The 24135-nt window shown below is 34.5% G+C and overlaps 1 protein-coding gene across 2 annotated transcripts in view; it reads left to right on the top strand.

Annotated features, from left to right (window-relative positions):
• Positions 1-24135, top strand: part of LOC125367485 (cadherin-10) — a 65251-nt gene that overhangs the window by 20474 nt on the left and 20642 nt on the right. For both annotated transcript variants that reach the window (XM_048368170.1, XM_048368169.1), the window contains exons 2-4: positions 3914-4208; positions 6293-6412; positions 6995-7162. In XM_048368170.1, coding sequence (XP_048224127.1) covers positions 3914-4208; positions 6293-6412; positions 6995-7162 — 583 coding nt within the window. The remainder of the gene's footprint in view (positions 1-3913; positions 4209-6292; positions 6413-6994; positions 7163-24135) is intronic.

The following is a 24135-nucleotide window of genomic DNA, read 5'->3' as shown; positions in this document are numbered from 1 at the left end:
AAGAAGTTAACTGTTCCTTTTTGCTTATGAACTATTCTGTATGGGATATCTTAAAATGTATGCATTATAAAAAGTGATGGAAAATTAACAGAAATATGCCATATTTCAAATTGCCAGGAATTTATTCAACCATTTGTGTTTAATATATTTCTTTAATTTGCAGGGATTGATTAGTTTTAAATATTAAAGCTGCTCTATATAAGTCAATGTAGTAATGAGTCATATTTGAACATCTATTAGCTGAAAAAGTAAAGCAATGAGAGAATGACTTTTAAATGTGCACAGCAGAGCCAGTTGTTCTATTTTCATTAGTTGTCATGTATCCTGCCATATCCTTTATCTGCCTGTGAATTTACAAGGAACACAGCAGGTTGTGAATTTTTAATAGGCTTTCTTCAAGGAAAGAAAAGGTCAGTATTAACATAAAACTCTTCTTAAAGATTTGTGACACAAATGTTTCACACCGGAAAACAGGTGTTACTAAGGAACTAAAGCCACAATAATCTAATATTTTTTTTCTTATGTTTAAAGAAAACTTAATATCTTGTGTGATAAAATAGCACAGCATAAATCAACATAAAAGTTATTTCTCTGAGAGTCATGCTATAAAGTTTTGAGCACATGATCTAGTGATTATCTTTGTATATGCACATGATTTTATTTAATTAAATATTTAATGCATCCAAGTATACATGCCCAATATCAAATAATAAAATGAGAGGGATGAAAAGTTGACATATGTTCTTAGTAAATGAGTTGGAATGGAAGAAGCTCTCAGAATAAGACAGTATATGCATAAAAACAAAATGGGAGTCAGGGCAATTTTCCAAGAACAAAGGACGCTCAGGATGGAGATTGCAATGAAAGAACTTGTTCATTGGTTTCTGTCTGCAACTATTAGGAAGTCTTCAACATAAACAAACCCATTAAGAATTGGTTTGTGTAGCCCATATTCATTCATTAGAATAAGCCATTCCCAAGATTTTGTGAGTTATATCAGGTTTTTCAACTCCACAAATGTCTGTTGTAGTTTTTTTTTTTTAACTCATTCACTTTTCTTATGTATGTAAAAATGGCCATTAAAGCATAAGATGACATTAAAGCAGCAAATGTGGTCATTTTTAATATTATTTTTTGTTATTATCATTGTTCGACAGTTTTTTTTCTGTAAGAAAAGAATTATAAAAGAAAATATAAGTTATCATCAATGAATGGTGTAATGGTGGAAAAAGGATTTGTTTTTAGTCTAGCTTCTTAATATGAAAGTTATAAATTTGTAGGTGTCATACTTGCTTCTGCTAATTATATTCCTAGTGGGAAAAGAAAGCATCATTTCACTCTCTGGTTCTTAAAATCACTATCTTGTAGCTTTGATCCCTTTGATTCCCTGCTACCCAATTTCCTAATCCAACAGAAACTCCCTCAGTATGTGGTCCAATTACAGGACTTAATTTCCACTCTCTGTACTATATGTACAGGTAAAAACCCTGCTGTGATTTATATGCTAAAACATAGCCTGATAAAAATTAAAATCTCATTGTATGAAAAGCCTTTTTATATATGTCTGAGTGAGGTAGCCAAATGGCTTTGAATCATTTCTTTCCTGTCTTATATTATTCTCTGTCCAAAATTTACATTTTAAATTCCCAGAGCATTTGAAAATATAAACTTTGTATAATATGATTTTTTTAGCCAGGTAAACACTCTGGTCATTCCTTTTGTGGTAGTTTGGACTCTCTGTGAGTTCCATACTGAGCAAAGCTTTTCCTCATTTGTATGAGCTGAAGTTTGTCCTGTGAATTTCCATTTCATTCCTGATTGATTCTTCAGTTCTGCAATTTAATTTTGACTTTCTTTTTTTTAAATATCTGATTCCTATGACAGATAACAAGTATTTCTCCATTAAAATTATTGAATGAATAGACAGTAGATGTAAGAACTGTCTACTAAGACCATGAAGTTGTTACTTTAAATGATTGATATAATCAGTAATCCTTTCTTGAAATATTTTGACTTCAAAAAGAATAAGAAATTCACAGTGCTTAGATTCACCATTTTGAATATTTCCACTATACTTCATTTACATATAGCATCGGGTTTCCCAGAAATTATATGCATTGCCAATTATTAAGAAATATTAGTTTTGTGACTTTTTGAGAGAGCTCCCTGGACAATATAGTCATATGTTTCTTCTGATAGATTTCTGGTTAAAAGCAGACATTTCTTGAATTTCAGTTCTACTTTATAGTCACTGAATAAATAAAAACGTATTAAGAAATATATTTGTTCTCTTATTTCCTTACATTTTTTAACGTTCATATGTACTATTTACCCATTGTTTCTGGAATAACCTTTTTTATACTTAAATCAGAAAATATAGTTGCATCCAGGATACTAGCTAAGTGATAATACAATCCATTTTGAAATTACAAAACATTTTTTAAAGAAGCCAGCTGCTTCTGTACATTGAAGGATGTCTATTCATTCCTCATATAAAAATATCTATTTACTTTTATATTTTTATGCCCATAAATGTTTTTTCAACCTCCAAGTATATCCTATTAATTTATAAGGAAAGCTTTCCTCCATGTAAATAAGCATTCATCCTTATAATATATATACATATTTACAAAATATTCAGTATAGTATTCTTAATCTTGATTAGTTTAAATATATGTTTATAGAAGTAATGTAAAGAACACAATTAACAGTTACTTTGATAAATTTATAATTTTATTCATTTTCTCATCTAAGTGAAGAATGCTATTCTTAATTCATCATTCACTGGGGTACAGGTTGGTGTAGGCATTTTGATTTGTCTACCATTTACATGAATATTGAAAAGGAAGACATGCATGTAACCACTTCTATGATAAAATAGATATTCTGTATGCATTATGAGGAGCTTTATATATTATGCATATTATTAGATAATTAATAGTGGTTTAAAACATAATTTATTATGAAAAATAAAATTGTGATCCAGGTATATACAAAGCATAAAGGTTTAATGGCACAGCCAAAGAGAAATTTATAATACTTGATTTTCAAAGTTGACGTGTTCTTCCTGTACCTAAGCGCCTTCCTTCATGTTAATAATCTAACAGAAGGAAGGAGTTTACCAATCTTGGACAGAAAAGTTCCAAGTTCTTGGAATCCATTACTGCCCCTCCAAATACTTCAGTCTGGAAGCTTTCTTCTAAGTCTTAGGAAGCTCTTAACTTTAAGATGGTCAACTAATAGCATAACAAACTCACTGACACCCCTAAACCAAGTACAGCTATTGGGAAGCAATTTAGGTGAAATTTGACCATGACTTATGGTCTGCTGAGCTAGCATTTACACTGAAAAACACACTTGACTGCGGTGAATATGCATACTCATAAAACACTGCATTGTTCTGTATTTATTACTCTGACAGACTCAGTTTGTTTGTGTAATAAGCTCAGGCAACTGAGTAACTACTTGTTTTGAGACTTATAAACATTGTGATGTCATCAAGGAGTGTCTTTCGTATGCATGGTATTCAAAAAATGGGCTAGGTCTCATACAGGTTTACCAGTTTTATAGATTCTGATGTATGCTTAATTGGTAATGAATAAGAAGTTTAAGTGAGTTCAATTTTCTACAAAATATGAGAATAAAAATATATTTTTTCATTTGCAGAAAAAGAGAAAGAACAGTTTTTACTCCATCACAGCCCAGTTATTAGTATTTATTTGTCTATGAAAATGATTATTCACCAAGCTAAAGGAGGAGAGTTTAATTTTCTTTTGTGATTTTTTTTTCATGAAGATAGACTATTCCTACAGTGTATGAATGAGTATGATTGAACTTACTCAACAGAAGGAATTCTTTCAGCATTTCATGCCTGTAGACATTACAATGAATATGCTCGTTTTATTCTCTCTAGCTTCATTCAGACCAAGATAAAGGAGATGGATCACTCAAATATATTTTATCTGGAGATGGAGCTGGAACTCTTTTTATTATTGATGAAAAAACAGGTGATATTCATGCCACAAGAAGGATTGATAGGGAGGAAAAAGCTTTTTATACTCTACGTGCACAAGCTATTAACAGAAGAACTCTGAGGCCAGTAGAGCCAGAGTCTGAATTTGTGATCAAAATCCATGATATTAATGACAATGAGCCAACATTTCCAGAAGAAATTTATACAGCTAGTGTGCCTGAAATGTCTGTTGTAGGTAAGTTCCTTTATGGCATTTATGAAAGTGTTTTAGAAATGCTTGAAAATAATTTCAAGAAATCCTCAGGATAGATTAACTGACATTATGTGTTTTATTACCTACTGAGAGTAAATATCGGGTGTTTTAGTTAAGGAAACAATGAAGGCAAAGAAAGATTAGTCCATTCTAACTTTCTGTGGTTTTATACATTTTTACACTCTGTATAGGCAGAGCTCAGAACTAACAGAAAGAAGGCTTAAAATATATCTCATAATTACATTGCAATTCTATCAAATTCTGTTCCCAAGTACGTAATATGAATATGGTCTTTCTTTGCTGACTGAAAAGCATTGGTGCCAATAGCCCCACAGTTACTAAAGTCATTGGATGGTTGATTTCTTTATATAAATCATTTGCCTATAATATGTGCATATCCTCTCCCATATTTTAAATTAGATTTCATTCAATCTGAACAAAATGAAAATGTTATGAAATGAAAATAGTTGTTATACTGTATTGTTTAAGAAAATGGCAAAAAATATTTTTGCATGATTACTAGACATTTTTCCCCCATGAAGTATTTTCAATCCCTGTGTAGCTGATGTGAAATGCAGAAATTGTAACTCTGTAATGCCAATAGTAAACTAAGTTTAGAATTCATGTAATAACAAGGTTCATTCATATGCAATAATCAGTATTTCATAAAAAGGAGTTTGTAAGTTTTTCCATTTCAAATAATAGAATTGAATAGCTTATTTAATCCTTCCTTATTATTACCAAGTATTATTGCTTTATAATTTTATTTGTAAATACACAAGGTACTTTGTAATATGCTAATAATATGATCTTAGAAGATAAGTATTATATAGATAATTTTATATAGATCTGTTTTTATAAATTCTCAATTCATGTAAACCATTTGAAACCCCCTGACAATCACATACCAGTAAAGAATTACAAAGCTCTACTCTAGCCTATATAAAACAAAGGCATCCTGAATGTCAGTGGCTCATTCCTGAAATTCTAGCCACTTGGTTCCCCATAATAGAGAGGATTGCGATTGGAAAACATCCAGGGCAGAAAAGTTCAAGTGAGTCAGTTTCCAAACTAATCAATAAAATACTGTGCTAGAGGAATTTCTTAAGCAGTATATCACCAGTTGAGAAAGCAAATTAACAAGTAAGTTGACCTGAGTTCCAATACCCATACAGGGAACAAAAAGAGCAATAAAACATAAAAGTCACAAAAAGAGTAGGAGTATAATATTCACACATATGCAATTTCTCTGTTCAACACAATATATTTATTGGAAATGAATGCAAAAATATTTGAATTAAGGAGAAAAGGACAAGGAATCTAAATCATCATAAAAGAGAAATGAATGTTAAAAGAGATAGGTGTTTAAATAAAATAGGAAAAACACTTCTCATATGTGGATGAATTTGTTTAAACCAAGGAATTTAGATAAACTAATGAATTCTGATTCTTTTACTAGTAAGCCTGTTAATAGCAAATGTTCAGACTGTACATTTCTTAAAAATATATGGCCTGGGATAGTTATTTAATATTTACTTTTTTAAATCCCAAGGATTTTTGATGATCACTCACTATAAAGTTATTACAAAAATTACAAAACTTGTTCAATAGATTTTACTAGTTCATGAAACTTGGGACTATCTTAGATTGTTTCTAAATTTGGAAACTAATCTATTCATAAAATTGTATTTGAGAGCAGATGTTAATTATTTTACATTTAATTAGTACAGAGGGGAAGAGGAAAAAAATCATACTTATTCCTCTGTGATTAGGATACCCTTTGTCCAAAACAAACTTATTATGTGAAAAGGAATTTACATATCCAGCAGCAACATTTTTTCTTCAATGATCATACATACTGTTTTCTGAATAGCATTGAGCATTTCTGAGTAGCATTGTCTATTTCATGTAGGTTAACTGAATATTACTCACACACACATACATATAACAGCTCTTTATAAGAGGTCAATTGTAAAGCCCCAAACTGTTGGAGTCCTCCATGAAAGCCAGTGCTTTTGCTCGTCCTCTGGTGCTGGGCAGAACTAAGCTGAGTTTGGATGCTTCAGGTACTTCTGTGGTGCAAGTCACAGCTACCGATGCCGACGACCCATCTTACGGGAACAGCGCCAGAGTCATTTACAGCATTCTGCAAGGCCAGCCCTATTTCTCTGTGGAGCCTGAAACAGGTTAGAAAGAATGAATGCATATTTGTTGATTTAATTATCTTTATGATGCTCATAACGAGACATTAGAATAAAGCACATAATGCAATTTAAGGTTAAAAACCTAGGGAAGAGCTAGGCATTGTGGTACAATTCTGTAACCCACTACATGCAAGGTGGAGACAGGTGAATCATGGGATTGTGGCCACTTTGCACACAGCGATTCTCCATCCTAAAGACAGAATATAGTATATAAAGTTTGGGGGCATGGCTCAAGTGTTAGAGTAATTGCCATGCATGAGGCACTGGGCTCAATTCCCAGTAAACCCCAGTAAACATTCAGAAAACAGTGATAATAACATACCTAAAGATGTATAAATTCAAACTGAAATGAATATGTGAGTTAGTGGAAATGCAAGTTTCGATCTCACTATAGATACTTTATTGTTAAGAAATTTAAAATATGTACTTTAAAGCATTGCATCTGAAACCGCTTTTAGTTTTGTTAGACAAAGTGTAACAACAAAAATGTATGTTTGTCTTTAAGCAGAAAGTAATGGATACTCCAATGAGAATAAGCCACTATCACCTGCATTCTCCTCACAGGAATCATCCGGACAGCATTGCCAAACATGAACCGGGAAAACAGGGAACAGTACCAAGTGGTCATCCAGGCCAAAGACATGGGCGGCCAGATGGGCGGCCTGTCAGGAACCACCACGGTGAACATCACGCTGACCGACGTCAACGACAACCCGCCTCGATTTCCCCAGAGTAAGTGACCTGGGAGCGTCCTACTGCGGTTCTGCAGGGCGAGCGAGCTCTGCGGGGAAGGGAAAAGGGGCTGGAAGGGGAAAAAGGAAGAGGAACCGTGAGAGAGAAATGAAGAAACAGAGGGATAGAAACAGAGGAGGTAAAGAGAGTGTGTGTGAGAGAGAGAGACAGTCATCTACAGGCTCACTTCTGTAATCCTAGCTACTGAGGAGGTTGAGAGCGGAAGATCACAGTTCAAAGCCAGCCCGGGTAGGAAGGTTTGTGAGACTCATACTTTCAATTAACCACATACATACACACACACACACACACACACACAAACAAACAACAAAAAGCAGCTGATGTGGAGCTGTGGCTCAAGTGGTAGAGCACTAACCTTGTCCACAAAAGCTCAAAGACAGAGCCCAGGCCCTGATTTCCAACCCCAGGACCAGTGCATGCAAGTGTGCAGGAGTGCATATGCACACACACACACACACACACACACACAGAGGCATGCATGTGCATTGAAAATGTGCTGCTATATGCATTACGGTATATTAATTGGAGTAATTCACTGGAAAATGGACATTTGAATGGTAATAATGTTCAAGGAGAATTCATTTTACTATATTTTGATTTTTAAATAATATGGCTGTTTTATTCAATTAACTCCTTTAAAAATTTTTAACAATTATAATAGGCATCTGTGGTTCACATTGCACAAAATCCAACACATTGATCATGTCTATAATCATAATTATGCTGACAACAATAGCAAAGGTAAATACCCAATATTTCAATTCATGAATGACATTTTTATAGGCTACTATACCAGGTTATTTACTAACTCAATCTACTTAATCACAATAACTTTCTCAGATCAATGTTGTGACCTCTATTTTACACATGAAAAAAATGAAGTTTAAAAGCTATATCATTAAATTAAGACAAAATCATGACTAATGCCAGAAAGGTATTGAAATCCATGTCTACATCCAGCTGTATAGCATAATAGGTTTCTAGGATTAAAAAAAAAATTTGCATTTTATCTCATTATTTTTAAATTATAGATGGAAACATAATTCATGGGTTTTTAATTCCTACATTGTCTTTTATATTACGAGCATGTGTGATCATATCTGACCACAGGGAACACTCAGTCACAGTAATTAGAATATTACTTGATAGTCTATGTCATCTAGCATCTGTGAGACTAATTTTTTTAAATTTTGAATATCATTTTATCAGATATACAAGGTTTACAGAGTTCTACTGTTCATGAGCCTTTTTCTAATTCAGTAAATTATTTTAGCCTGAAAATTAACCTGTATAGATACATTATCATCATAATCATCAACCCCATATTATCATCATTATCATCATCATCATCATCAGTATTAATATTTCTACCCAATGTCAAAACACAAGAACAGGTAGCTCAGGGAGCCTCCTAATGTGACCAAACCATTTCTATTCTGAAGCTTGGAGAGAGTTCTTCATTTAAAAAAAAATTAAAGATCTTCAAGTTGCAAATTCTAAAAAAAAAAAAAAAATGGAGGATGGCTAACAGCTACCTTTCCTTTCTGTCCACATACACGTACTTACTTAGAACCATGAAGACTACTTCCAAAATACATCAACATGCACTACTAGATGTAAATTTTTTAAATGATATAAGCCACCTTAAACATTCAGTATTCAAAGCAATACAACACTCTTTTGCTCATTATGAAGCCCTATATAGCCAAAGATGAATGCCCTTATGGGACTCATGATTTTCCTGTTCCATCTTTAATATTATTTAGTTTGATTTTTCTTTGTCTCAATTTAAGTAAACTCATGTTTCTAAAGCTAGTTTATTCTTAAGCAGCAATGCCTAGAAGTTATGAGTTTCAAGTGAATATTGTAGTTTTGCCTGTCATGCATTAAAGTACAATGTACAACAACAACAACAACAACAAAAAAAGAAATATATTGCAAGCCAAGAATATATGTTGTATATGCATGTAAAACCTTACACTTTCTATCTGCCACACTGACCAATACACACACAGATACACACACACACACACACACACATATTCCTCCTTTCTGTATTTTTTTGTATTTAGTCTTGAGAATAGTAACAAAAAAAAGTTTTCCACCAGGAATTGGTTGGCAGAAATGTTCTCACTTATAGGGCAATTTTAATTTCAATAAGTTATAGGTGATATACAACTTGTAGAGTGAATATAAGGTCAGTAAGGCTCGGCTGAGTATGTCATTTCATCACTCCATGTTCTCCACAAATTATTTCTAAAGGCTATCTATGACCACAGGCAGTTTAGAAGTGATAGTAAACAATTCCAGAGCTACTCAGGGTTTATGTATGAATGTGTACTCATGATCTATTTTTTTTATTGTTGTTCTTTGTTTATTTGAATTTTCCAAATTGACTATTGACTTTGGCCCATTAGTTTATATTGAAATGGTTCTGTTCAAGATAGAGTATCACTATGAAAACAATGAGCATTGTTAAAACATATGATAATTAAAATATAGACTTACTTATTCTTTACAATATGTCCATGAAGTTCACATTGTAATTTTCACCTCTGGCATTAGTTAAAAATATGACATTTAGAAATTTAAGTCATGTGTTCATCACTCTGCAGTGGGAATCTCAAAACCAGAGTGAGATCTAGGTAGTGTCCTTGTAACTTTTGGACTTCTATAGACCTATAGCAAGAGAGAGACCCATCTGAGACTCTTTTATTTTACTGGGAACATTCCATCTTAATGCCATACACATCGATTATAGAACCAACTTCAGACAGGATTCACTGAATTTGGTACATCCCTATCCATTTTTACACAAAAACAGAAAACCAGCCCTGTATTAGTTGGTGCTTTTGTCATCCCTGACCAAATATGACTGACCTCTTTCCTGGGATGGTGTACCTATCCTGCAGGTGAAGAATGTGTGTCCACCAGACAAGTTCTTTCAAGGATATTTGATGTAACTTATTAAGGGACTGAAGGCATGTACACTCAGTGAGCTGTGAGACTACCATAATCCCTGCCTGGTACAAGAGAGATTTGATTTAATAAGTGCTGATTTTCACTTTGTAAATAGTGTCAACCTCTCCTCCACTGGGGATTCCAAGGTAATGTAGGCCCCAGGCGGATGTGAATATTTTAAAATTATCAAACACTTTTCAACTGTCAGGTATGTCCCAAGGAAGAAGATTCAGCTTGGAAATGAGGCAATAAAATTAAAAATCTCTCTTTTCTCTTTTTCTTATTATCAAGAAACAAAAATGAATGGCCTTATTTAAAGGTACTATACTGCAATTTATATTGGTTGCATTCACATTGATTGTTATTATGAAAATACTACTACGACTACTAACTATAATACCCTCAATTATTTGTAGGTTTTCCCCATGTGGTATCAATGAATTACAGAGAAGTAATTTAACAAAATAATTTTTGATTTACTAAACATTCATTAATTTCCAGAATTGAATAAAAAAGACAAAAAGCTTCAAAAAAAAAATTTTTTTTTTTGGCCAGTCCTGGGCCTTGGACTCAGGGCCTGAGCACTGTCCCTGGCTTCTTCCCACTCAAGGCTAGCACTCTGCCACTTGAGCCACAGCGCCGCTTCTGGCCGTTTTCTGCATATGTGGTGCTGGGGAATCGAACCTAGGGCCCCGTGTATCCGAGGCAGGCACTCTTGCCACTAGGCTATATCCCCAGCCCAAGCTTCAAAATTTTAATGCAAGACCTACTACTGTATGTCATGGCTATGAAACTATCTTAGAAAATAATAAATTGCAATACTCTTAAAATATGTAAAAAATACATATACTCACAATTAATTTGCATTATTATATAATGCAACCCATACTTTTTCTTCCCCTCTCTTTCTTTTCCTTTTTATATTCTCTCTCTTTCTCTCAGTCTCTCCCCCTAGTCTCCTACTCCTCTCCAGAAAATATTCCCCATATAGTGCAGATGGATTTATTCAATAAAGCCAGCTCTATTTTAAACTAATAATTCCCCAGATACAAAGAGATCAAGAGAAAGCGAATTATAAAAAAAAAAAAAACCCTTCTAAAATAGACTGATATTTTTTTCAGGCAGGAAAGCAAGTTGCTCTGAGAAGAGAACATTTTAGTGAGGAGAATACAATGAAGTTGATTCTCACTGAATGCATAAAATTTGGCATAGCTGGATCTAAATGTTCAATATAAGAATTATGAAAACGGAGAACTATAATGTAGGCAGTGTCAGCACCAGGAAGAAAATTGGATATAGCAAACCATTGATAATTACTTCAGGTCATTAGACACTGTTCTTTATGGGGACCAATTACTCTGGTAGCTGGTAGAGAGGAAGCAATACTCTTGGACAGTTAGGATGAGAGTTGATGAGCCTATGAACTAATCTGCAGGGAATGCTTTGAGATTAGAGTATATTTAAGAGAGTAATCCATGGGATTTAGTAACCAGGTCAATAGAAGATTTAAAGGATAAAAGGTAAGGGAATCAATAAAAGACACCACTTTCATTCTTGCTACCGGGAACAACGTGACTGAAAAGGAAAACCAGAGACTTCAATTAATGTGAACGTTTTGGATTGAGATAACTGCAGGTAGTAGTAGAGTATCAATTCCTCTGAGATGCTAGTGAAGCGAGAAACTCAGAGGTATATGAGTGACATTTAAGTAAACACAGGCATTTAAGATCTTGGTCCCAGTTTTTGCCCTTAAACTGGTTATTTTCCTGTTTTACAATTATAAAACTGGAAACAGGCCATAGCACCCACTGAGAGTGAAGGAATATTGTTCATGGTCAAGAGTAAGAGACACAGCAGGAGTAGGAGGAGATGGTAAAAAATGTATTTCTCAGACCATTGTGGCAGGAGATAATCAAGCAATGAAGGGATGACTGACCAACTAGGGCAGGGGGATATTTCTTTCTTTTTTTTTGGGGGGGGGGGCAGGGGGCAGGGTTTCTGTGGGGATTCCAGTGCTGTCCATTTTCTCTCCTTTTATGATTTCTGCAGTCCTCGCTGTGTCCCTGACAGGCTTGGCTCTGTAGCTCATGTCTTCCGGGATGATCGTGAGAGTGTAATGAGGTTGTCTGGTAGTCACTCTGGCTGTGTCAGCCATCTCAAACCCAATCAGGTTCGGTGAGAACTCCGGAAGAGAAACTTCCAGTCTACCCAGCATGCTGTCCTGAATGATAGACAAGGTGAAGTAAGGGCAGAAATCCAGCTCGGTCATGGCAGGAGTACTCAAGCTAACATTCTCAAGCCTAGCCAAATGTTAAGAGGGACAGAACGTGGTGAAGGAATGTTTCCCATGTTTGATGAAATAATATAGTTCTCTAAGAGATTTTATTTATATGGAAATTATACATGAAAAAAATATCCATCATATGCTCCAGTTATTTCAGTAGAGGATTGCCCAAGGCTAAACTACATGCCATTTTTGCATAATGGGATTCAAACCCCTCTATATTGTGGAACCTTCTAGAACAAACACCGACAGTACCCTTAGGTGGGCTTAAATATAAAAATAGAGAATCTTTGCAACATAACTATGCTTAAAAAAAATAGATCGTTGTTGAAGAGATTTTAGTCCATTTAAAATTGCAGGTAAGGCATATTTTAAAGAGATTTCATAGTACAATATAATACTTTCTATAAATTACTAATTGCAAGTGTATATACATTGTGATTCTGTTATTTATTGATGCTAATTAACTTGGAGCTGATTTTTAAAATATGCTATTAAAGTAGATATCACAGACTCTGGGGATCAACTGATATAAAATCGCTTACTATGTTGTTTCTTCAATGGCATAAACAGGAAATTAAGATATCCTACATGATCTCATTTTGCTCCTCAATTGAGCAAAAGGAGATTGAAATTACTTTTTAAAAAACAAAAAGTTAAATCACTTAAATGCACAACAACAAAGTTCCTGATCACACATCCCCTGCTCACAAAGTTAGGTTTCTGCCTTTTCTCTGGGAAACAACTTCAATTCCAAAGCCTTCGTAGTTTGTCAGTCTCTAGTGTGACTTTGAGCTCTCCTCTGCTTTCTCCTAAATGCTCATTTAGCATTGCATAATTTCCTTAACTACTCTGCTATTGCCTCCAAGGAGCTTTATCTTGTTTTTAATTTCTTCCTGTTAAGCTCATTAAAAAACATCTTTTGAGCATTATACAATGGAATGGTTTATAAACGTGCATAATTGTGTCATTTTTCTTAAAGCAAGTATTGAGATTATTATGCAGCACAGAGATGTTGCTGTAAGATTACACACAAAGCAAATAAAAAAAATTAAACTAATGTTAAATTATTTTGTTGATTCATAAATGTGGAGCTTTTTAATTTTAACTCTAGAAAAGTAAAGAGCTCTTATGTAAATGTGGATAGCAATGGGGGCAGGGAAAGCAGCATAAAGTAAACTCAGGTCTTTGGACCTCCAGGTTTTTATCTACAAAACAAAGCAGCCGCTATTTGTTTTTAAGCTCAAAACATGGAGAAAAGCAGTTGTAGCTTTGCTCTTCTCCCTGTTAAATTCTGCCATCTTCTTGTTGTTGTTGATGATGTTAAGGAACTCACCTCACCACGTTCCTGCAGTGACTCTTACACATGTTGAGCTGTCAATTATTTCTAATCTCGCAATACAATTCTGCAGTGTTTCTAATACTCTAATGAAAAAGAGCCTATTGATCAAATCACAGAAGAACATGTAACCTGGATTCTTAGACCCATGCTACATTCAAGTTATTAGAGTTCTTTAATGACCATAACTCAGGATGTTTGTGAGTTTTTTAACCATTTGAAGGATACTTATGTAGATATACTTATCTAGATAAGTTGCTCCTTTTCAAGAAACTTTGTGATACTCCTTGGAGATCTTTAGTTAATACAGTTTTACCATATGTGGTATATACATTGCAATCGCTTTTCTCATTACAATCATGCTGGGTGTTTACTGGGCTAATCAAAGCAAGAACTTGTTTACTAGGAAGAAATATTTATCCATTCTCCATAATAAAAGAAAAGCAGATGCATCAGACTGACACCTGGAAATGAATTTTAAGCAACAATAAATTGGAATTGATAGGAAGACATACCTCATAAGTAAAGGTTCATCTTCTCTGAGATTAAAAAATTAATAAGGAGCATGCAAATATATGTCTTTAAAGAGAAATGAAATCTGAGATGAATGACATGCTCTGCTTTGTCATTGGGAACCTGTGAATGATGATCCTTACCTTCTTTACAGTTGTCTTGTGCTGCTTACTGAAAACAAGTATGTACGCATTCATAGAGGGAACAGGTTGACCCTTAAAGCAATTTGGATTTTCTTGACAAACGGCTAGGAAATAGCCAAGTATGAATTGATCACACTTTAATACACTTAAAATATAGAAATACACTTTTTTAATTTTGAAAATGGTTTAATATACCTTGTCCTAAAATGATTCTGAGCACAAATGCAATTCTAAAGAAAGAATTAGCAATAACGTATGGATATGCATACACAGAGTATAGTGAATAAAATTGGTTTAAATGAACAAACTACTAAACTTGTCATTGCATGAAAACAGTTGCATTGCATGTACATAGCATTTATACTTGTAAAAATACTATTATTATTTGATAAAATAACTAATTTTATGTTTGATTCTGTTAATAAACTTTATCTTCATGGTTTTCAAAAAAATTCAGATTACCTTAAGGTTTTTATTAAAGTTTATATATATATATATATATGTGTGTGTGTGTGTGTATATGTATGTGTGTGGCATGTGTGTATGTATATATAGATATTCACATTGTGCACACTTTCATATACATATTTACCTTCCAAAAATTACTCAGCAGATGAGCTAATAGATTGTAATATCATCTTATTAAAAGTTTGTACAATGTTAGGGTCATTATAATGGAAATTACTGAAGCATACTACTTTTTGTTTAGCTCTCAGAATCTGCTAAAAATTAACAGGAATAAAAATAACTTTAATAAATGTAAAACATCATTTGCAATGAGTATGATATCTGCACTAATCAAGACGCTAAATGAAACTAGCTTCCAATACTCAACCACAGCTGTACTGACAAGTTAAAACTGGACAGACTCTCACAATAAAAATGCTTAGCAGGTAATTCAGTCAACCTCAAAAAGGTTCAAGGTAGAAATAAAAACATAGGAACACTCTCTAAGAGATGGTATTCAGACCTTAATAAATGAGACAATCAAGTTAAGTGGAGAAAAAATATTTTTCTTCAGTAATATCTCTCTTTTTCTCTCTCTCATTTTTCTTTTTTAATTCCATAGATTGTCATTTTTAATACCATAAAAATTTAATTGGAATGAATTAATTGTACAGGGATCTCACTATATTTTACACATGCTGTACATGGATGTTTACTCAATTTGTTACTCTAAATTCCTCTTTTTCTTTTTTTAAAAAAATAATTCTTAATGTGTTCGTGATCCTGTTTTCGTTCACATTTGTAACATAGTGATTATATGAACTCCCCATCAGTTTCCCCTTTTTACCTCCCTTCTCTGGCCGATACCTCCCAAGATACTTCCACTGTATAGTTAGACCAGTAAAAAAAAACATACTTTAGATTCTAAATACGGACAAAATTTCAATATTTGCCTTTCTATGGCTTATCTTTTTCCAGTTCCATCAAAATGAATGTTTAAAGATTACTTTCTCTAAATATTAAAGGAACAGATGAACCTGGCCCCCCCTTTTTAAATTTCATGCATAGCTCAGTTCTCACAGGGAACAACGTTAAATTCTTGTCTTTTTACGTACGCTGGGACTAAGTTAAGATTTTGGCAAGACGTATCCCTAGCATTTATGACATATCTTAATATTTTATATGTGGAGCTGCTCACCATTTATTAGTGAGCAGTTGTGAAGCAACATAGACTTGGCAGATGCAAATTTTCAGTTCTATAGCCCCGGTATTAATTTGTTCTAACTCTAAACTGACAAATTTCTAATTCAGAAAACCCTACCATCCCAGGCATTTTCCTGTCAATTTTCTTTAAACATTCATATTTTGGATACATAAGAGGATCATGAATCCCATGATCATCCCTTCTGCTTAACCTTCCCATTGTTTTGTTTGTTTCTTTGTGCCATTTCTGAGGCTTGAACTCAGGGCATAGGCAGTATCTTTTAGATTCTTTGCTCAAGGCTTGCTAGTGCTCTACTACTTAAGCCACAGCTCCATTTCTTGTTTTTTGATGGTTTATTGGGCATAAGAGTCTCAAGAACTTTCTTGTTGGGCTGGCTTTGAACTGAAGTCTTCAGATTTCAACCCTGTGAGTAGTGTGAGCCACAAGCTTCTGAGTCTTTCATTACTTTCTAACTTCAACAATTTTATTTTAAATATTGTTATTATATTCAGGTCTGTATCAAACAGACACATGCACACGCATATACATGCTCACATAGATACTTTTAAAAGTTATACTCAATATTTTCTGTGTCAATTTCACCCCTTAAACATCTACCCACACGTATTTGTATATACACATACATACATACGTGCAACATAATCAGATGCACCATAATCAGTTGTGGAATTATCCAAGAATATGTATGTGTATGTATGTTTGTATGTATCTATCAATATCTATCTATCTGTCTGTCTGTCTCTGTCTATCTTTACATATCCCTATAAAAATGCCACTAAGAGTTTCTTATTGTTTAACATTAATATAGTATCACACTATATATAACATATCTGAGCTTTAAAAATAATTGAACTTACCTTTCCCCTTAATATTATATACCTGAGCTTCACTCATATTTTCATGTGCTCACAATTTACTGCTGTGTATTATGTTATATACTGATTTATATGTTTCTTTGTTTGCAGTACTAGGTCTTGAATTCAGGGCCTGGGAACTGTCTTTGAGCTTTTTATTTTTTATTTCTTTTTTATTTATTTATTTATTTATTTATTTTTATTATCAAACTGAATTACAGAGAGGTTACAGTTTCATACATTACGCATTGGATACATTTCTTGTACTGTTTGTTACCTCGTCCCTCATTCTCCCCCTCCCCCCTCCCTCTTCCCCTCCCCCTCCTCCCCATGAGTTGTTCAGTTCATTTTATACACAAGTCTTTGATATTTATTTAGAGTCTTAGTACCTTCTCTACCCAAGCTGGCTTTGAACTACAATCATGAGATCTCACCCACATGAGGAGTAAGTAAGATTACAGGAGTGAGCCACCAGTACCTGGCTACTTACATGATTTTGATATTTATATTTCCTGTCCTTCCCACTTCCTCTCAAAAACAAAAATTACATATGTCATTCTATAGTACATCCTTGCTCACATTGCAGTTTACCAGTTACACTAATATTCAACCTCAAGTATATAATCGCATATACTTTCCATTGATAGATTAAATTTTTCCCAGAAATAATACATATTAGCCACATTTTTTTATAATGACATATATTGAATAATACATAAACAAATTTCTTGCATATCATATTTGTGGTTTAAAGTACATTTTCTGACTATGAGATGAAGAATAAACCGACTCTGACTCATACTGATAATAATGTATACTGTACCTTAAATCTCTGTCCCTGGTCGTCTCTCTCCTGTAACTCACCTTTAGCAAGACATTTGATATACTATCTAGTATCAACTGACCAAGTTTTCATCCCAGGAGCAGAATTTACACCATTAAACACTAGACTGTTTGCATCAAGGTCTAACTAATAACTTCATTTAGGCATTTCTTAACTTCAGGAAGGAAATGCAACTTTATTTACAAAACTATTCAAAACTGAATCCTATTATATGATTACAGACCCATGTTGATTTTGTTCTGTACAGATGTTAACAGCTTGCACAAATGGAAAGTGTTACACTAGCATGAAACACCAAACATGCAAGAAACATGGCACAGGCTATATTGGCTCACCACACTTCTACAGATTCACATGGTAAGCAGACAGTTAATCTACATGTACCACACAGAGAACATGAACAAAGCCAAGATGATCGCAACTCCTGTGGTCTCTGGAAAGGCCCAGAAGCTGAAGCAAATGAGGTATTTATGGGCATAAAAGTTAAGGAGACCCTCACTTTCATATAAGACTCATACGAGGCATTTCAAAATGAATGTCTCTTCAATTGTGCACCTTAGGCCCCTGCTTACACAATGTCAATTCTGTTCCTGAATGCCATGAAGTAGATGGACCAGATATAAGCAATGAGAGAAGTTGGATGTCTCCTCATGGATGACCCAGTCCTACACTGTGTCTAAGTGGTTTTGTGTTCTGTGGGTACACTCCAATGGGGAAAATGTGCAGTGTTAAGTCCTAAGCGTATGTAGGGTCAAGGGAAGCAGCACTCATAATACTGCTGACCTGCTCGTGGAGCAGGAGGCACATGGGACATTCATTCAGACTTGGAGCTTACTGTTTATTCTTACTTGTATGGTTACAACAAAGGTGACCAGAATGCTATGTTCCTCTAGCGCTGGTTTTATAAAACAGAAAGTTGGAGTTATTATAAATATGCAAGAAGAAAAGGGGAAGGTTTTTCATGAGAACAATTACAAAAGATTTGGGGCAAGGAGTTGGGGGGAGTGGAGGTTGGCAATTAAGTACGGCAGTTTGAACTTAGACCCTTGAACACTTACGCCACATATATTTATCCCTCAGAATTGCAAATAACAATGGAATATACAAAATTAATATTGCTATTCATAATATATTATTACAAGGAAAAAATTGTTGATTCTAACTGATTTTTAGTTTTCTTGAGGATAATAAGGACTTCAGAGAAACTCAAAGCAGGGAATATGGCCTAGTGGCAAGAGTGCTTGCCTCGTATACATGAAGCCCTAGGTTCGATTCCCAAGCACCATATATATAGAAAAAGGCCAGAAGTGGCGCTGTGGCTCAAATGGCAGAGTACTAGCCTTGAGCAAAAAGAGGCCAGGGGCAGTGCTCAGGCCCTGAGTCCAAGGCCCAGAACTGGAAAAAAAAAAAAAAAAAAAAAAAAAAGACACTCAAAGCATTTTCTCCAAACTTAAAATACTTTCTTAGAGATAATGTACTAATCATAATACATCAGTAGAGAAAACTGGCAGAAACATGTTAATTGCTGACCAATGTCAGCTTCTTCAGTTGTAAGAAGAAAAACCATCTTATGATGCAAAAGCACACATTCTAGTTGTTTTTATCATTTTTGTCCTAAGGCTTAAACCCAGGGTCTTTTAAGGCTTATTCAAATACTCTAATACTCACTCTATGTCCCCAGCTCTTTTCTGGTATTTTTGTTTTGAATAAAAGTCTCCTGCACTGTGTAGGCTGACCTTACATCCAGAGTCCTCAAGCTTCTGTCTCCCTCCAACATGGGGTTATGAAAATGTGTTACCAGACTACTTCTGTTATAATCCTGACAAAAATCCAAAAATTTAAACTGTTCCTGGGTAGTGTTGAACAACTGATGGATATTTAGAAACTTAAAAACAAAACAAACAAACAAAAAAACAACAGCTAAGCGCAAAACAATTACAACAATGTTTTCTGCACACAACATTGTAGATGAGATTGTGGACTGCAAATAAAAAAACAAACAAACCTGAATACCTTAAATAGTATACATTGACATTCATATGAAAGAGAATTTTGACCCATCCTGATGAGCGTGGGACATTTCTTGTCTGCTTTTCTTACCAAATTTACATTGATCTGATGTAATGAGTCTCAAAGGAGTCTTCATTTTCTGTTTAAGAAAACAGCAAAACAAAACAAAACAAAACAAAAACATCCTGAAATTTCTGTCATAAATGAGCTTTGAGATTTTAGAACATTTGTATTGAGAAGATAGACCTTTAAAAATAACATTTTACTTATTTCTTAGTCAAATATGATTTATTTTAAATTATCTTCAATTAGCAACCACTACAGCTGAATATGGGATTATTTTGACATTTAAGTCTTTATGACATTTTCTAATATTCACATTCTTGATATTGAAGTTAAATTCCTTTTCTTTTGTTTTAGGCATTTCCTAACTTCAAGAAGGAAATGAAACTTTATTTTTGCCCTTTTTATTTGTGAATTCTAAAAGAAAAAAGAACATTTGATATTTTATTCTATTATATACTTGTTTTGAACTTTAGATTAAAGAAATGTTTACCATTTCATATTTCTTTGGATATTTCTATTATATCTGTTTCATAAGTTTAATATATAACATTGATTCACAGGAAAATTTCCTTGGTTATATAATCATAAATTTGTCCTTCAGTTTTATGTTTTACTTTTTGTTTGTGTTTAGTCCTTACTTTGCCTACCTTTTTTTTTTAATCCATAGAAGTTGAATTCAATTTTGATTTTGAAAAATATTTGAAAGTGTAAATATTTGAGGTTATAGCTTCTGAATTAACCTTTAAGCTAATTTTACCATGTTCAAAGAGTTCAATTATCTATTGGTTTATTAATATTTATTCAAAGACCCATTTCATTAGTTCTTGATTACATTGAATGGGTGCTTCATGCCTACCTAAAAGAATCTGAATTCTGCAAATGTCATCTTTACAATTTATATCCATGTCAATCAAATCATCCATGTTATTTGCATTTTCAAGTATTTTATGACTTGAAATTATTGATATAGTCCACTGATGATTTATTGAAAAGAATCTAGCATGACTGAAATGTCTAGAACAGACATTATTATGATGCTCAAATTTTTATTTATTTATTTATTTAATTATTTAATTGTTTTGGCCAGTCCTGGGGCTTGGACTCAGAGCCTGAGCACTGTCCCTGGCTTCTTTTTGCTCAAGGCTAGCAATCTGCCATGCCACTTGAGCCACAGCGCCACTTCTGGCCATTTTCTGTATATGTGGTGCTGGGGAATTGAACCCAGGGCCTCATGTATACAAGTCAAGCACGCTTGCCAATAGGCCATATCCCCAGCCCATGATGTTCAAAATTTTAGCAGGAGTACTAATAATTCTCTGTGAGGGGAACTATAGAGTCCATGTTTCTTTGGGTCTGGCTCACTTCATTTAGTATGATTTTTTTCTAAATCCTTCCATTTCCTTCTGAATGCGGCAATGCCTTTCTTTCTGATAGAGACATAGAATTTCATTGTGCATATCTACCACATTTTCCTGATCCAATCATCTATTGAGGGGCATCTGGGTTGGTTCCATTTTTTTAGCAATGACAAAATGTGCTGTGATGAACTCAGTTGTACTGGTGGCTTTAGTGTGGTCTTGCATGTAATCTTTTGGGTAGATGCCCAAAAGTGGGGCTGCTGGGTCATAGTGGAGCTCTATGTTTAGCCTTCTGAGGAACTTCCATACCACTTTCCAGAGTGGTTGAACAAGTTTACATTCCCACCAACAATGATGTAGGGTTCCATACATCCCTACATCCCTTGCAGCATTTGTTACTATTTGTTTTCCTGATAATGGATATTCTTACTGAGTTTTGGTGGAATCTCTGTGTTGTTTTGATTTGCATTTCTTTATGGCCAGTGATGTAGAGAACTTCCTCATGTGTCTCTTGCCTATTGTTATTTCCTCTTCAGAGAAGTCTCTTTGTAGGTCTTTAGCCCATTTGTTGAAGGGGCCACTGGTTCTTTGATGATTTGTTTTGGAAAATTTAACTTTTTGAGTTCTACTTATGTCTAGGATAGTCCCAGCAGAGGATCACAGTAGCTCAATAGCTGTGCCCATATGAACACATAAGATGATGCTAAGCGAAATTAACTTCAAGTTATAGAAACAAGTGTTATATCACTGTTGTAATTATTGTCAACATGACATGTGAAGCCATGCCTCCCCTTTTATCCATATTCCTTTTATGTAGTTTTACACCTGATATCATAAGTAACTGATTTTAGTACCCTGGATATTATATATATATGGGTTTTCGAACTAGGGAAGGGAAAAGGAATACTAAAATCGAGAGACAAAGGATACAAAAGCAATACTTACAAACCATTTGGTGTAAACCTACTGTACAACTCATGGGAAGGAGAGGAAAACAGGGAGGGGGATGCGGGAGAAAATGAGAGAAGAGTTAACAAGTTGGATGAGAAATGTACTCACTGCCTTACCTCTGAAACTGTAACCCCTCTGTGCCGGGGTATGGGAGAGGCAGGGAAGTGCACCCCGGGCGAGGTGAGCCCAGAAAATGCAAAGAGTTGGCGAACCGCCTGTACCTAGCCCCCTTCTGCGAAGGACAATCAGACAGCCAGGGAGAAAGTTCTTGCAGTTCCCGCTTTACTGAAAAGGCTCCACTCTTAAATAGGTCAGAGAGCAGCAGGAAGGGGAGGGATGTAGCACACCTAGCTAGGGGCTATGAGAGGAAGCCTGAGCTGTCCGTCGAGGGTGGAGGGCTGAGGGGCCACCCCAAGGGGCGGCCTAATTCTAAGTCACAGCCCACAGGACCGCCTCCGGGTTCACCAACAGCCGCCATCTTGCTACACGTGGTCCTAAGACTGGGATGTGGGGCCAGTTAGAACCGCCTTTCTGGCAGGTGGGGCTAACAGCCACTGCAGCCCCAGTGCTGGAAAAACAGGCAGGGCCAGCTGTTTGCCTCTTAATGATGCAAGGTGTGCCCCACACCTCTGTCCTACACTTTGACAATAAAGTAATGGATAATTTTAAATAAAAACAGCAGAAAAAAGATTGTTAAAAGTTTACAAATCAAATCCAGCTAAACACGTGTCATTATCAATAGATCATTCAAGTACATTTTGATATATGTATTTACTTACATTTCTAAAAAGAACATATCTGCCACAGTACAGTAAATCAATTTATTGGGGTACTGATTCTATGAGGTTCAATTTTAAAAATCAGTTCCTCCTGGTAATCCTACTAGAACAGTAGCAGAGGAATAGCAATATATGTATAGGTCAAATGGATGAAGTAATAATGGCATGGACAGTAGTGTTGGAAATATTTTACAAGGAGGAAAAGTGTATTTAACTGAAGCAAGAAAGGCATGAAAAAAACTTAAAGTAGAATAATGGCACTGGATTGAGAGAATAACAGACAGACGCTAAATTACAGAGAGGTAGCTTCCATACCTTAAGTAGAATTGGTCCAATTGAAGAGTTTTAAATTGATGAGGAACTTCTGATAGAATTACTGTTTTCAGAAAGAGTAATGTGTCTTGACTGTGGATTGAAAGTTAGAAATTATGTTTTTGTCAACGCATGGGAATGGGCAGACTAGTTAATAATCATCTACCCCACATCAACATCATTGATTCATTATACAAATAAGCAAATGCAGGTTTCAAATGCACAAAGGAACTTGGTGGTTATGTGATGTTGACAAAATACAAAATTTCTATTTTTCAGTTTTAGATTCTCTTGATACAAAAATGAATAAGTAGATAATAAAGTGTCTGGAAGTGGCCAATAACAGGAAGTGCCTGAGAGTGCTGTTTTGATCATTTTATTTTCTTTAGCTTACTGGTGAGAGCTTATAAAAAGGTCACAGTTGAGCAAGCAGCTAAATGAAGGAGTCATCCGGATATAAAAGCAGAGGCAGTCTTTGGGGAAAAGAGAGCAAATCAAAGGCAGACAGAGTCAGAAAACAGTAGTCAACACAAGAGCTATAAATTGCCTTGAAGAGTGGGATGTTGGAGTTCGGTAAAGAAAAATATACAAAAATACAGACAGACACCAAATCAAAAGTGATAGGAAGTAAGCTCACAATTTGAAAATACCAATTTGAAAGACTAAAGTACAAGAGCTGATGCCTTTGCATTTGGATAAAGTTGTCAAGTAACCCATAAAACAATTTTGTGTTTAAAAGTAATATTACTTTTAGTATTAATCTAATCCACCTGCCTATATAACTTTCCAAAAGTGCCATAGATGGAGTGACTTAAATAATAGAAATATGTTGTTATACAGATGTAGAAGGAAGAATTCCAGTATTG

Source organism: Perognathus longimembris, chromosome 19, assembly GCF_023159225.1.
Source record: "Perognathus longimembris pacificus isolate PPM17 chromosome 19, ASM2315922v1, whole genome shotgun sequence".
NCBI lineage: Eukaryota > Metazoa > Chordata > Mammalia > Rodentia > Heteromyidae > Perognathus > Perognathus longimembris.
This window is presented reverse-complemented; position numbering and strand designations above follow the sequence as displayed.